The sequence below is a fragment of the Emydura macquarii genome, unplaced genomic scaffold, assembly GCF_026122565.2.
Source record: "Emydura macquarii macquarii isolate MOO-44397 ecotype Brisbane River unplaced genomic scaffold, CSIRO-AGI_Emac_v2 contig_1876, whole genome shotgun sequence".
Classification (NCBI taxonomy): domain Eukaryota; kingdom Metazoa; phylum Chordata; order Testudines; family Chelidae; genus Emydura; species Emydura macquarii.
Window position 1 is genome coordinate 9,843,033 of NW_027132013.1, and position 14,461 is coordinate 9,857,493.

Genomic DNA, 14,461 nt, shown 5'->3' on the forward strand with positions numbered 1-14,461 from the left:
AATTTTTCAGGACTAAGTCACATATTCTTAATTTTTGTATTTGTTTTGACTCTCCTTTGTTGCTGTGTGAAAAGCCCACACAAATAACGGGAAACTGACCAGGTGATCAGATATTACTTTGGTGGGGGTGGAACATATAAATAATTAGATAAACTGCGACACTAACTGCACACAGTGCTGTCAGATGCATAGTGGAAACAAACTGAAAAAGATTTGTTTCCTCTTCTCCTTTCTTATTGTAGTAATCTGAGTGGTTACTTATGACAATAGTATGCAAAACATGTCAGACAGAAGTGTTGAGTTGCTGGTGTCCCTTTGAAGTTAACTTTTTGAAAATACATACTACCATGCTTTTCCCCATGCTCAACACACCCTTTCCTGCCTCCAGAATGCCCCTTGCACTATGGCTCTTTGCAGGAAGGAAAGGGTGTGACAGAGCTGGCAGAATTGGTTCTGCACCAAGTGTAGAGGGCTTCCTGGGCTTTGGATGTTCCCTGTGAGGGGCCTTTTTTTGCACCAGTTCAGGCAGTTTATAGGGCCTGCAGATAGGCCAGCATGGAGACAAATTCCTCTTCTGAGTTAAGTTACCACATATATAAAACAGAGTAGCTCCAGCACGGTGAATGTGATTCCTTTACGTATGTGAGAGCAGAATCTGTCCCAGTAAGCTAAATATCAAAAGTTTCATGTTAGCTACCAGTACAGCATTAAAAATGTTGGCATACGCTATATTTGCTAGATTTAACCAGCAAATTGCCATATAATTTGGAAATGTTCGCGATCTGGCTAGTGCATAAAATTCTGGGAGATTCTACAGAGTCTTACACAAAACTGCAGAATTGTATAAGAAAATAAAAGTTAAGAGACATCAGGGTAAAACCAAATTACTATAAAAGTATCCTTACGTGTGTTACAAATGGCAGTGTAAATAATTATCATTGGAAATGCAAAAGTTCTTGGTTCTTCACGTCAGATACTGCACATCAATTTGTCACTTTTCCCATAAGAAACTAGTTGGGGCTGCTTATATGTAAGAAATGACCCTTCTTATTTGACTCAGGAAAAACTATTTTAATTGGTTATTATAAATAACGCACAGATCTTTTATCTAAACATTTCGGAAAGCCTCACAAACACTGACTTACTTAAGGTTCCTAACCTCACTGGGAGGTGAGTATTACCCCCATTGTGTAAATGGAAACACTGAGGTATGAAGAGGGTATGACTTAAGCGAGATCACTTGTTGAGTCAATGGCAGGGCAAGAACCCAGGAGTCTTAACTCTGAGTCTCCTGCTGTAAGCACTAAACCACACTGCCTTTTGATGCATTATGCAATTTCTGTTTTTTTTAAAAAACAGGCAAAAAAGAATCTTTAAAAATAGGCTTCAGTACTATGCATTATCTTGCCTTTCATCCAAGGATCTCAGAGTGCTTTACAAACACTTACTGATCAAGGGTACATCTGCACAGCAATTGCCCCCGCCAGGATCAGCTGGCTTAGGCTTTAGGACTTTAAAATTGCTCTGTAGACATTCAGGCTCATGCTAGAGCCCGAGCTCTGGGACTCCCGCAAAGGGGAGCGTCCCAGAGCCCAGACTCAAGCATGAGCCCAAATGTCTACACAGCGATTTTTAGCCCTGCAGCCTGAGCCTTGCAAGTCGAAGTCAGCGAACCCAGGCCAGCCATGGCAACATCATGGGTCTTTTATTCCAGTGTAGATGTACTCCAAGGGTCCTATCCTGGAAAGTGCTGCGCATGCACAGCTGTCCTTGACATAAGTGTCACTCATCACTCTATGGGACTGGGCCATGAACCACCCAACATCCCTGAGAGGTAGGTGAGGAAAATAGAAAGATTGCTTCAACTACTTCCGGGGTAGAATGCCACATATTTAATGGCCCACTGCAGCACTGTATAATCATTTAGGACAGGGAGTGAATAAAGTATGTTGTGACTTTAATTGTTTTGAAGGCTAACATTTTCCATCTTCCTTCCTTACAGGAGGAGTTTGAAAAAGCCATGAGATGGTACGAATCAACGTTAAAACTCCAGCCCGAGTTTGCACCAGCAAAGAGTCGAATCCGCACTATCCAGTGTCATTTACTCATGAAAAAAGAACGACGGTCTCCATAAAGATCAGCAGCTTCTTCTTTTTTCTTAAGAAAACAAATCATTGTTCACTATTCTGCTTTTAACGAGAGGTGCTAAGATAAATTGGGGAATCAAGATTTCTAACAACTCTTGGAAAGAAATTGGGGTTTGGATCAAGGGGTTTTTAGTTCGTTTTTTCAGACATAGAATTATCTTTGGGAAATAAATACATTTCATAAACCATGATTTAAAACATCTGTGTAAATATTGAGCCAAGAAACTTTCCACATGTCCACGACCTACTCCAGAAACATTAGGTTTTTCTTAATGCCCAAATTGGCGCCAGCACCAACAATTACTTGCTTCATTTTGTAGCATCAAAGTCAATGGAAATGCAAAGCACATCCCTGCACCAAATAGCAAAAAAGTTATATTCAGCTCTCCACCCATCCGAAATTCATGCTTGACCCAGTCTCGTCCAGTCCATGTTGCTGTGTTACCAACTCCAAGTTAGTTTGTGGGGGAGGAGGGTACATGATTTAAAGAAAATCTTAGTTTAAAAAAAAAAAAAGATTTTTAGGATCATCAATCTTCTTTTATATCGTTCTTTCTGTTAGGAGATGGGGAGGAGTAGGAGGATGAGAACAGCAGGAGACACAGTCTAAATGGTTTGTATTTTGGTTACAAGATAAAAAGAAGCCAATCAGTTAAAATCCAAATAAGAGGTTTTATGTCTGTTTGTATATTCGAAGCCCTCTGCAGCCCTGAGTCTTTGTTCTATTAATCCTTTGTTCACTGTATTTTTGCCCATCTTGGAATAAGGTGCAAGTGTTACAGTCCATCTCTGTGAGCCTTGTAGACTTTCAGCTGCTGAGAGAGAGAACAGAGATTATGAGCAAACAAGTCAGGTGAAGTGTTTCCATATCAGTCTTCTTTGGTCGGTGGAGAACCTGAAGCTCCAGACATCATTGTTGTATCAACAAGGGCACATACGTGGAACAAAATAAAATTATGTTTATGAACAAAACTCTAGCCTGTAATTTAATTTTTCTGTAAGGGTTAATTTAACACATGTATCATTTTCAGCCCACAGCTCCACCCTGGGGGTGAATACAGAACTGAGAGCCAGGACTCCTCCTTTAATCCTGGGTCAGCCATTGATTCTCTCTGACCATGGACAAGTCACTTAATTTCTGTGCCTCATATTCCCCTTCTGGAAGAAAAAGGGGAGATGATAATTAGAGCTGGTCAGAACATCTTTGACTATATTAAATTAATCAAAATTTGTTGTTTCAGCTAAGCTGAAGTATTTAGCAGAAATTTATCAGTTTTGATAAAGTTTTTATCAGTGGGACTTTTTTGTAGCCAGGTGGTTAGGGCATTAGCATTGGTTGGAATGTGGGAGATCACGGTTCAAGTCACTGCTCTGACTGATGCAGTGTGATCTGAAATGAATAACTCTGCTCAGACTTGGGCAGAGCAGGAATGTGAACCTGGGTCCCCCTCATCCCAAGTCAGTGTCTTAAATGTGTGCGTACACCCCTTCCCGAACATAAAAGCTCAGGTTTTGATCCAAAAACAGACACTGACACAATTGAAAGAGTTTGTTTTCATTCCAGTGCAGAATAAAAACAAATTTTGGAACCTCAGAAATTGCATTGAAACAGAACAGTCGTCCTCCAATCAGGTCTAGTGATGATAGCACAGGTAGAGCTTCTTGAAAAATGAGTGGTTGGGAAAATCACAAAAAATGTCAGTCTCTTGTTTTGAGGTTTTTAAACATTTTTGAACTTGGAAAGAACTAACTTCATTTACCGTTTCCCCTCCCCCCCCCTTTTCTTCCTCCTATCCTCATTTTTCCTCTTTTTGTTTTGCCACTGAAATGGAGATAAAGGGGAGAAAATAAAAAATGTTATGGCTTTTGTTTAAAAAATGGAAAAATTTGGATAACAATTTTTAATAAAGTTTTTGGTTTTGGACAGAAGCTATTTTTGACCAGCTCATAAAATACCCCTGTAGTGAAGATCTATTGGTTCTTTAAGGCACCCTGAACATAAGTGCTGAGCATTATTTACTGCAAACAATTGCAAAAGAAGATATGGGTTTGACCAAATACTGCAGTTGTGCAGATTCATTATTATAAAAATGTATGAGGCAAGTGCTGGTCTCTGGTGACCAACGAAGCCCATGGTGTCACAAAATTTGTCATTTCCCAGACTAGAAGTTTATTGAAAGCTAGAGGTGGTTGAGGAGGAGGAATGTGTATATAGGCAAAAATACAGAAATTGTCATTTCATTAAGAGAAATACTCCAAAAACCTCTTAATAAACACGGCTGATAAAATAGCTTAATAAACACCTCTGATAAAACACAGCTATTGGATCTGAACTCTGAAGAGGCTTGTTGTATGGTAGTCTAGCTTGGTTTCTGTAGCCAAGAGATACGCGCATATAAATGGGAAGAAATCTCATCATTTGTCATGTGCCAGGAATAATTATAGTAAAAGACTTGCTCAAAGTTGAATTAAAGCAACAAGAGAGCTGGAAAAATCTATTTACAAAGTGGCTTTTTAGTCTGCTGCTTACCTCAGCCTTTGTTTGCAATTAGAGCTGCTAATAGATGTTGGGAGCCACCTAGTCAGTGGTACAAAAACCTCCATTGCTGTTTCATCCACAAACTTTACAAGGAAAAGTACGGTTTCCTGTTCTGGCTCTGGACTGAGAAGATGTCTTCCTCATGCTCCCCTACCATGTGTGCTGGTCAGCACCAACCAAGAGATTGACACACTGGATTCTGTACACTCCTGCTCTCTCTTTCTGGCCGGTGCCAGTTGTTCATGAGAACTTAGAGAAGCAGTGGGAAGGGGGTAGACAGCAATTATCGGTCTTGGCAAAGGATTCAACAGATCTTTATGGACCACTAGAAATACAGCAGAGATGAAAATGTTTAACAATACCATAGCAGACCATGTGGAAAATACCATGAGCACTGCTGTGTACTTTTCTGTTAGAAATAGCTATTAAATAGGCAGATTGTATACAACAGGAGGGAACAAACACTGTCGATCAGTAACTGAGACTGTCTGCATGACAGTACCCACAAACTGGTATCATAAGCAAGAAAATCCTGGGACTCAGCGATACAGGCCTTTTTAGTCTGATTACTTTCCAGACTTCACATCAACTTCTTCAGACAAATACCTAATAAATGATTCAGCCATTAACTGGAAGTCTGCTCTTTGAAATCTGTCTGCATCTTGGCTAGGTACCACAAGGAGGCCTCCTTTGCCTGTCCACCAAAGAACTTCTATTTACAGCTGTCCATTCCTTAGTGTTTAATTTGTACAATTCACCTGTCCTATAACTCTGGGTGCATTCACAATTACGATTTAAAAAATGTTACAAAATAGACCTGAGTTGGCAGTATCAACAGTAATTCTGAAATTCTCCTTTTGTACCCAAACTAAGACCACCTCCACGCAACCACGCCTCAGAAAAAGTCTGAGGATATAGTCTTATATGAATATAGTCTAATATGCCCTGAATCAATAGAGTTGGGGGTTGTCTGATCAAGAGTCAAACCCAAATAGAATGTCCTTCATTCCAAACTCCCTGCCTCAAAGCCCCACGTACTAAACTAGGTATTGACTATTTGAGTATCCCAGTTCTAAAATATCAGGTTAAAAACGGAGGAGTTAAAGTACGCTGGACCCAGACAAAAACACATTAAAAAAAAAATAAAAATTGACTTTATAAATTAAAACTAACAACTTGAATGGGGTGCAAATGTATTCTATGGAGCAGAATGTAACGTGCTCCATGCAAAGTCTTTAAGTAAAATGGCCAGCTCATTCTGCATAGGCTGACCTTTCTCAGGGCTTGTTCACACTTACCCGGAAATTCGGCGGCAGTCAATGGGAGTTACGCAAACTACACAGAGTAGTTTGCATAACTCTCGTCGACTGCTTCCGCCCGCTGTTCACATTGCACTGAGCCGACAGGAAAAGCGTTCCCGTCGGCTCAGCGCTACACTAGTTGAGGAGGTGGACTTATTAAGTCGACTCCCTCATCGATTGAGCGGGTCTGACTGACTGCTCAATCGATCATGAAAGATTGATCTGGTGGCGGCGATTTTGCCGCCGCCAGTGTAAACATAGCCAGAAGAGTGTATATCTGTACTAATCCAGTGCATTGGTGACAAAGGCCTGTTGAAGCAAGTTCTTACAGCTGATAGCAGATGTAGCAATCAACTAGCCAAAAGCAGATGAAAAACATTCTGGGTTACTGCTGCCATCTGGGCATCTAGCAATAGCCTATGGTCCAGTTTTGTATAGTATTGACACAAGGTGAGTGGAATCTCCCTGTTCCCAGGTAGCTCTGTCATCTTCAGGTATGCCATAGTTGCCTTGTACTGACAATAAACTTCTCCAAAAGAGGAAAATTCAGACAGAGGGTGATAATTGGGAAGATTATCCCTGTCAAGACCATGTCTTGATCCAGGGCCTAACAATTTGAGAGATGTTTGCATGCTGTCTTCACAAAGGGAAGGGAACTGGACACAATTTCCACCAATAGTGGATCCAGTACCTTCCCACTAGATTGTACCAGCCAAGAAAGACACTGGTCTTAATTGCAGATAGTAACCCAAAATTCCCAGAGCACATCCAGAAAACAGCTGATCTGTAAACTAGATCAGCTGAAATCCAACTGGAGAAGACATAGTAATGGTGCTTTGCCACTGCAGAGGTTCCCAGGCAAGTCCAAATCAGAGTGCTTTCATCCAATGGGAAAACTCACAGCAAGAAACATTTGATCGTCCCTCCCTCCAACAAAAGGTAGCTCTGAGTCACCAAAATCAGAACAGTTCTGCTGATCAGAACTTCATCAATGCTATAGTGGAAGGGAAAAACATCTCTTCTCTGCTCCCGTCATGGCCTCAGCACAATATTTTATCAAATCTTTTTGTAATATAATAGACTGTAGTGGGAGCATGACTTCCACATCCAGTGTCCTATCTCCTTTCCTCACTTCGTCTGTTGCGAACAATCTGTACAGAAGTAAAAAAATGTGCTCCTAAACCAAGACTACTTTGATTTAAGCTTATAAACCCCTCATTCACCCACTTCTCCATAGCTTACTGAAAAGATGTGTGCAAAAAAGTAATCTGGGTAAAAACTGTAGAACTACAAGCCATGTACTTAGCGTTCTTATTGAATCAGGGTTTAGGGTCCTCGCTCTGGAGTCGGGAGACCTGTGTTCTGTTCTAAGGTGAGAATCCGTACAGCAACAACATTTGATTCTCTGTCCAAGAATTCTATTCCCAGCTTTGCCACTGACCTACTGTGGGACTTTTGGCAAGTCATTTCCCTTCTCTGTGCCTCTTTTCCCCTTCCCACCCTTTGAATGTCTTGTCTAGCTAGAAAATAAGTTGTTTGGGGCAGGGACAGTTGCTTGCTACATCTTTGTACAGTGCCCTGATTTCAGCTGGGGCTTCTGTGTGCTGCATAATACATGTAATACAAATAATATGAATAATATAATTAACATAAGGAAAATCAGTGAGGCTCATAAAGTGGGGAAAGGAGGAATATAAGGGCCACCACATCAATAGTCAGCAGATAGTTTTAAAGATCTTCCTTTGACTTGTGAGAAAAAGTCAAGTTCTCCTCCTCTGGAGAATTTTTGGTTTTTGTGCGTAGAATTCAAAATTATTCCCTCTGTTTCAAGCATCATAAGTGATGTCCCTCTGGAATGCTGCCAATAACCCTATAACCTTGATTTCTTAGGAGAGTAATTGGTCATATTTCTTCACATCAATTGGGATCCTTTTGAACACAGGTCCAAGAAGGTAAGCAAGGCATCCGTGTCTCCATGTACCTTGGTCAACTGTAATTTTTTTTTTAATATTGCTGAACACCCAAAAATGCACTAGGCACCATCTGGCTGCTCACAGACTCATGCCTGAAGAGTTTATAATCTATGACCTGTCAACATTTAGGCATGTAATTTTAAGCAAGTGAGTAGTCTCATTGATTTAAATAAGACCAACCTCATGTTAATTCTAGTCATACACATAAGTGTTGACAGGATCAGGGCATAGGCAGAGATGTAACAGGAGGAGCTTTATTGCTAACCACAAGCCTTCACAAATCATGAACCAGGTCCTAAAACATTATGAGATTGGCTTAAAAAAATCAAGATTTTAAACAAAATTATTTTCGCCTTCCGGTTTTTGAGCCTTTAGGGTGCAGTGGGGTCACGTTTCCCCGTTTTTCTCTGCAACCATGAGGGCCGGAAACTTACTTTTGTTTTTAAATAAAAGCCTCACCTTATCACATGCTGTCAGGGGCTGAAGCTTTAAGAAAAACTTGAAATATGACAAGATTCGCAATAGAATTGTGACAATTGACAACACTTGAGGAGGGAAGACAAAACAGAGAGAAGAGGTACTACTGAAGGAATGTAAGATTACAAGTACAAGATCATCATGAGCTTGCTTACTATGCTACTGGTTTGGCTTGGCTTGGTTTACTAATTTAAAGCTCTCTCCCCTTCCTTAGTCCCTCAGAATCAGGATATTGCTAGATCAGTTCTCATTATTAACGTTGTTTATTATTTATATTTTAGGCTGCCTGCACATGTTTCACAGCAAGGCAGCCCTCAGCTCCAAAGAGCTTACCATTTATAGCCCCCCCAGCCTACAAGGAGCTCTGGGTGGGCACAGGGATCCACCTGTACGCAGCACTGTGGAGGATCAGGGACTGAATGACATATATTCAATTTTTTTTCATTATCTATCAATGTCCATCCAATGCTGCAGGTAAGCAAGGATATAACACAGACCAGCAACAGGTGAGGAAAGGAAGCAGGAAAGGGGTTATTCAGCACAGGCACACATACAGCTGGGTAGCTGAGAGCTCTGTGTTTGTTTAATTTACAATGTCTTTTAAAGGATCAAACAGCCATGTTTAATATGCAATGCTGCAGAAGTGGAGGGTAGAGGGCAGAAGAACAGATTTTGAAAGGGACGGCCAAGTGTAAGGGGTATTGTGGTAGAAGGCACAGACACTAGTGAGAAAAAATAAAAAGGGGCGTGGGTTGGTGGTGTTGATGGAGCAGAGAGGATGGGAAAACAAAGGGAGACTAGGTCAGAGATGTAGCCCAGACCTGTGTGGTGTAAGGCTTCAAAGGCAAGGACAAAAAAGTTTTAATTTGATGCCAAGTAAAATGGAGAGCCGTTGAAGTCACTCAAAGAGTGACATGGTGGAAGTAATGACAGGAAAGATAATTGTTCACAACAGCCTTTTGGGTGGGACATGATTGGTGTCTAAAAGACCCAGGGGGAGGAGGCTGTGATAGTCATGGTGAGAGAAGATTAGTGTATGAGCGAATGATTTGGCCACCTGGATGAAAAGGAAAGGGCATATTTTTTAAAATGTTGGGTAGGAATATGGGCCTGAGTTGCAGGGACAATGGTGATAGTATCGAGTCTTATAGAGAACTGGAGGAATAGGCATCTATATATAACAGACATATTATAACTCAATTTTGACCACAAATAAATTTGAACTGACAGAGAGCCGTCCTGGATGAGGGACACCAGGAGTGGAGAAGTATATCTGAGCGCATTAAAGATCATGCTCTAATATCCTGGTTGCTTCAAGATGTTAGAGAATAGGTGATACTGTTACACTAATTTCTTTCCTCAAATACATATTGCCACCAGACTTATGCAGGTCTATGGCCCTATTGCCCCAGCAGCATTGTACTTGTTTGTTTGGCATGAAAGTGACCCACATTTCTCTGCCTGAAACAAAAGATTTGATTCTAGTAAATCAAGCAGTGATCCTTCTAACCTAGGAGTGAAGCAGTGGAAACCTTTCAGCTGTTCCCTTTTAGTTGCCCTCCATCTCTGTCTAGACTCAAAATTGTCTCCTCCCTAAGTTTATTTAATGAGATTATTATTATTTATTATACTTATTTTAGAACTATTGAAGTTTAAGCTAGACACCCTGGGTCCTACATGGGAGGGAAAAGGGAACTGTTGACTGTCTTTCTACTCTGGTTTGCCCTCCTTTCTTGTAAGCGATTGATTGGAAATGGCAGTGTATGACTACTGCAACCATGAAAGGTGCCCAAATTTTGGAAGGTGGGGGAGATCTCTGTTCTCTGGAAGCCACCACCAGCAAAGATATAGCTTAAGTGTTGATCTGGTGGTGACTTTTAGTGTTTATGGGAATGAGAAAACAATAACGGGCTAATGCTGAGCAAAAATGTGGAGAACTTCTCCCACCCACACTCAGGCAATGCATCTCAGTTTTGGGATCCTGGTCATCCACCTCACGCCCTGCTGAACAAGAACTCCCTTTAGAGTTGCTGTGCAACATGGTGGTTTTGTAATATGGACAAATGCCCTCTGAGCACCACACATGCCATGAACACTTTTCCCAACTCTTCAGACGGGAACAGCTCTTGGGTTGGTCTGTTTAGCCACTTGGCTCTTCCTCTCAGCATCCAAAGGACTTGCGCTTTTTTAGATCTTTGTGGTGTGATTCAAAGTGCTTTCCTGGCCATGTTGACTGAACACTAGGTAGAGAAATAGCCATTGCCCATTACCCATATGAATCCAAGAGGAAAACTTCTATTTTTCTCTGTCTTTTTATTTATTGATTTCATCCCAATTTCTTTGTATTTCTCCTTTCCCTTAGCAATTGAGAGGCAGCCAGGCAGCTGCAGTGCTTGAGTAGCTGAGGCCTGGGTAACTCTTTGGCGTAGCAGGTTGCTGCCACCAGTACTGGGACTGAGCTATTCAACATGAGACTAGCCTCCCAAGGTAATGCTTCTGACCTTCAAGAACTTCTCTCTGTGTCCCAAGCTGAAAGTCTTCAGAAGCAATGGTGTCAGGATGAAAGTAAGCTGTGGTGGTGGGGAGTTGTTGGGAAGGGGATTTAGAAAAGGTGGGTGAATTTTTAGTGTTAGTGAGAATGGAAAAACTGACAGTAGAACGAAACATGTGAACACCAAGATTGAAATACTTGGTATGGCTCTTCAACTCCAAGGCCCCACCAGCAGCTCCTGATTACACTCTTCCAAGACACAGCATCCCATATTTGCCTGAAGATTGGTCCCAAGATATCCAGCAGGGATCCTGGGCAGCAAGTCCTCTTTTTTTCTTTTCTTTGGGCTTGTCTACACTTACCTCCGAGATTTGGCAGCAGTCGACTGGAGTTACGCAAACTAGGCAAAAAACTTGTGTAATTCCCATTGACTTCTCTGTTTCTGTTCTGCGCGCTGTCTTCACTGAACTGCGCTGACGGGAACCGTGTTCCCATTGACGTAGCGCTACGCCACTTGAGAAGGTGGTCTTAATACGTTGATTTCTGGATTGACTGAGCGGATCTTCACTGACCGCTCAATCGATCCAGAGAAATCGATCTGACAGCGGCGAATTTGCCGCCGTCAGTGAAGACATAGCCTTTGTCTTCCCACTTCCTGCCAAACATGAAACGAGGGGGAATGGTAGTCATCTCCTTCTTCACTTCACCCTCCCTAGTTTCTCCCCTCCTTACTTCAGGGCAGGTCTGAAGATCCTAAGAACATAAGAATGTCCATACTGGGTCAGAACAATGGTCCATATAGCCCAGTTTCCTGTCTTCCGACAGTGGCCAGTGCCAGATGCTTGAGGGGGAGTGAATAGAACAGGACAATTTATCAAGTGATCCACCCTCTTTCATCTAGTCCCAGCTTCTAGCAGTCAGAGTTTTAGGGACACCCAGAGCCTAGGTTTGTGTCTCTGACCATATGATGGACTCATCCTCCATGAACTTCTTTAGTTCTATTTTGAACCCAGTTATACTTTTGGCCTTCACAACTTCCTCTGGCAATGAGTTCCCCGGGTGGAATGTGTGGTGTGTGAAGAAGTACTTAGTTTGTTTTAAACCTGCTGCCTATTAATTTCATTGGGTAACCCTAGGTTTGTATGTTATGTGAAGGGGTAACACATCCTTATTCACTTTCCCCGTACCATTCATGATTTTATAGACCTCTATCATATCCCCTCTCAGTAGCCTCTTTTCCAAGCTGAGCAGTCCCAGTCTTTTTAATCTCTCCTCATATGGAAGTTGTGCCATACCTCTAATCAGTTTTGTTGCCATTCTCTGTACTTTCTTCAATTCTATATCTTTTTTGAGATGGGACAACCAGAACTGCATGCATTATTCAAGATGTGGGTGTACCATGGATTTATATAGTGGCCTTATGACTTTTTCTGTCTTCTTATCTATCCCTTTCCTAATGGTTCCTAACATTCTGTTAACTTTTTTGACTTCCCACTGCACACTGAGCAGATGTTTTCAGAGAACTAGCCACAGTACTCCAAGATCTTTTTCTTGACTGGTAACAGCTAATTTAGACCCCTTCATTTTGTATGTATAGTTGGGATTATATTTTCCACTGTGCATTACTTTGTATTTATCATCATGGAATTTCATCTGCCATTGTGTTGCACAGTCACCCAGTTTTGTGAGATCATTTTGTAACTCGTTGCCATCTGCTGTGGTCTACAATCTGCTCCACTGTGAAAACTGACCATTTATTCCCACCCTTCGTTTCCTATCTTTTAAGCAGTTACTGATCCGTCAGAGGACCTTCCCTCTTATCCCATGACTGCCTACTTTGCTTAAGAGTCTTTGGTGAGGGGGACTTGTCAAAGGCTTTCTGAAAGTCCAAGTACACTATAGCCACTAGATCATCCTTGTCCACATATTTGTGGACCCCCTCAAAGAAGTCTAATAGATTGGTGAGGCACGTTTCCCTTTAGAACTCTTCCCCCAACATATCATGTTCATCTGTATGTGTGATAATGTTGTTCTTTACTATAGTTTCAACCAATTTTTCTGAAAGTAGGCTTCCTGGTCTGTAATTGCCAGGATTGCCCCTGGAGCCTTTATTAAAAATTGGCATTACATTAGCTATCCTCCAGTCCTCTAGTACAATGGCTGATTTACACAATAGGTTTCATACCACAGTTAGTAGTTCTGTAATTTCATATTTGAGTTCCTTCAGAACTCATGGATGAATATCATCTGGTCCTGGGGATTTATTAGTTTAATTTTTCAATTTGTTCTAAAATCTCCTGTTGACACCTCAGTCTGGATCAGTTACTCAGATTTGACACTGAAAAAGAATGGCTCTGGTGTGGGAATCTCCCTCACATCCTCTGCAATGAAGAATAATGCAAAGAATTCATTTAGTTTCTGTATAATGGCCTAGTCTTCCTTGAGAGCTCTTTTAGCACCTTGATTGTCCAGTGGCCCCACTGATTGTTTGGCAGGCTTCCTGCTTCTGATGTACTTACAGAAACTAACAGCAAATATTTTTTTTCTCTTTAGCTAGTTGCTCTTCAAATTCTTTTTTGGCCTGCCTAATTACACTTAACTTGCCAGAATTTATGTTCTTTCCTGTTTTCCTCAGTAGGATTTGACTTCTGCCTCTTTTACTCTGTTGGTTAGCCATGGTGGTGTTTTTTGGTCCTCTTACTGTTTTTTTAATTTGGGATATACATATATTTTAAGTCTCTATTATGGTGCTTTTAAAAAGTTTCCATGCAGCTTGCAGGCATTTCACTATTTCCCTTTAATTTCTGTTTAATTAGCCTCCTCATTTTTGTGTAGTTTTTTTAATTAAATACCACTGGAGGGGGGGGGGGTTCCTTTGGTATTCCCTCCCCCCCGGCAAGGATCTTAAATTTAATTGCATTATATTATTTCTATTAGCAAGCAGTTCTGCTATATTCACATCTTAGACCAGATCCTGTGTGCCACTTAGGACTAACTCAAAAATTGCTTCTTTCCTTGTCGATTCCAGGACTAACTGCTCCAAGAAGCAATTATTCATGGGTGTCTAGAAATTTTCTCTCTGCATCCTGTCCTGAGGTGACGTTCCCATTCAATATGGGGATAGTTGAAATCCCTCATTTTTATTGGATTTTTCTGTCTTTGTAGCCTCTCTAATCTCCCTGAGCATTTCACAATTACCATTACCATCCTGGCCAAGTGGTCAGTAGTATATTCCTATAACTACGCTCCTATTTATTCAAGCATGGAATTTCTATCCATAGAAATTGTAAGGTACTGTTTGATTCATTTATGATTTTTACTATATTTGAATCTCTGCTTTCTTTCACATACAGTGCCATTCCCCCACCAGCATGACCTACTCTGTCATTCCTATATAGTTTGTACCCTGTTATTACCATGTCCCATTGATTATTGTCATTCCACCAAGTTTCTGTGGTGCCTATTATATCAATACCCTCATTTAATACCAGGCGCTCAAGTTCACTCATCTTAGTATTTAGACTGTTTGCATT

At 41.2% G+C, this 14,461-nt stretch overlaps 1 protein-coding gene across 1 annotated transcript in view; it reads left to right on the forward strand.

Annotated features, from left to right (window-relative positions):
* Nucleotides 1-3,119, forward strand: part of TTC17 (tetratricopeptide repeat domain 17) — an 82,469-nt gene extending 79,350 nt beyond the window's left edge. Inside the window, exon 25 of the mRNA XM_067557583.1 lies at nt 2,003-3,119. Coding sequence (XP_067413684.1) covers nt 2,003-2,134 — 132 coding nt within the window. The 3' untranslated portion in view covers nt 2,135-3,119. The remainder of the gene's footprint in view (nt 1-2,002) is intronic.
* The last annotated feature ends 11,342 nt before the right edge of the window (nt 3,120-14,461 follow it).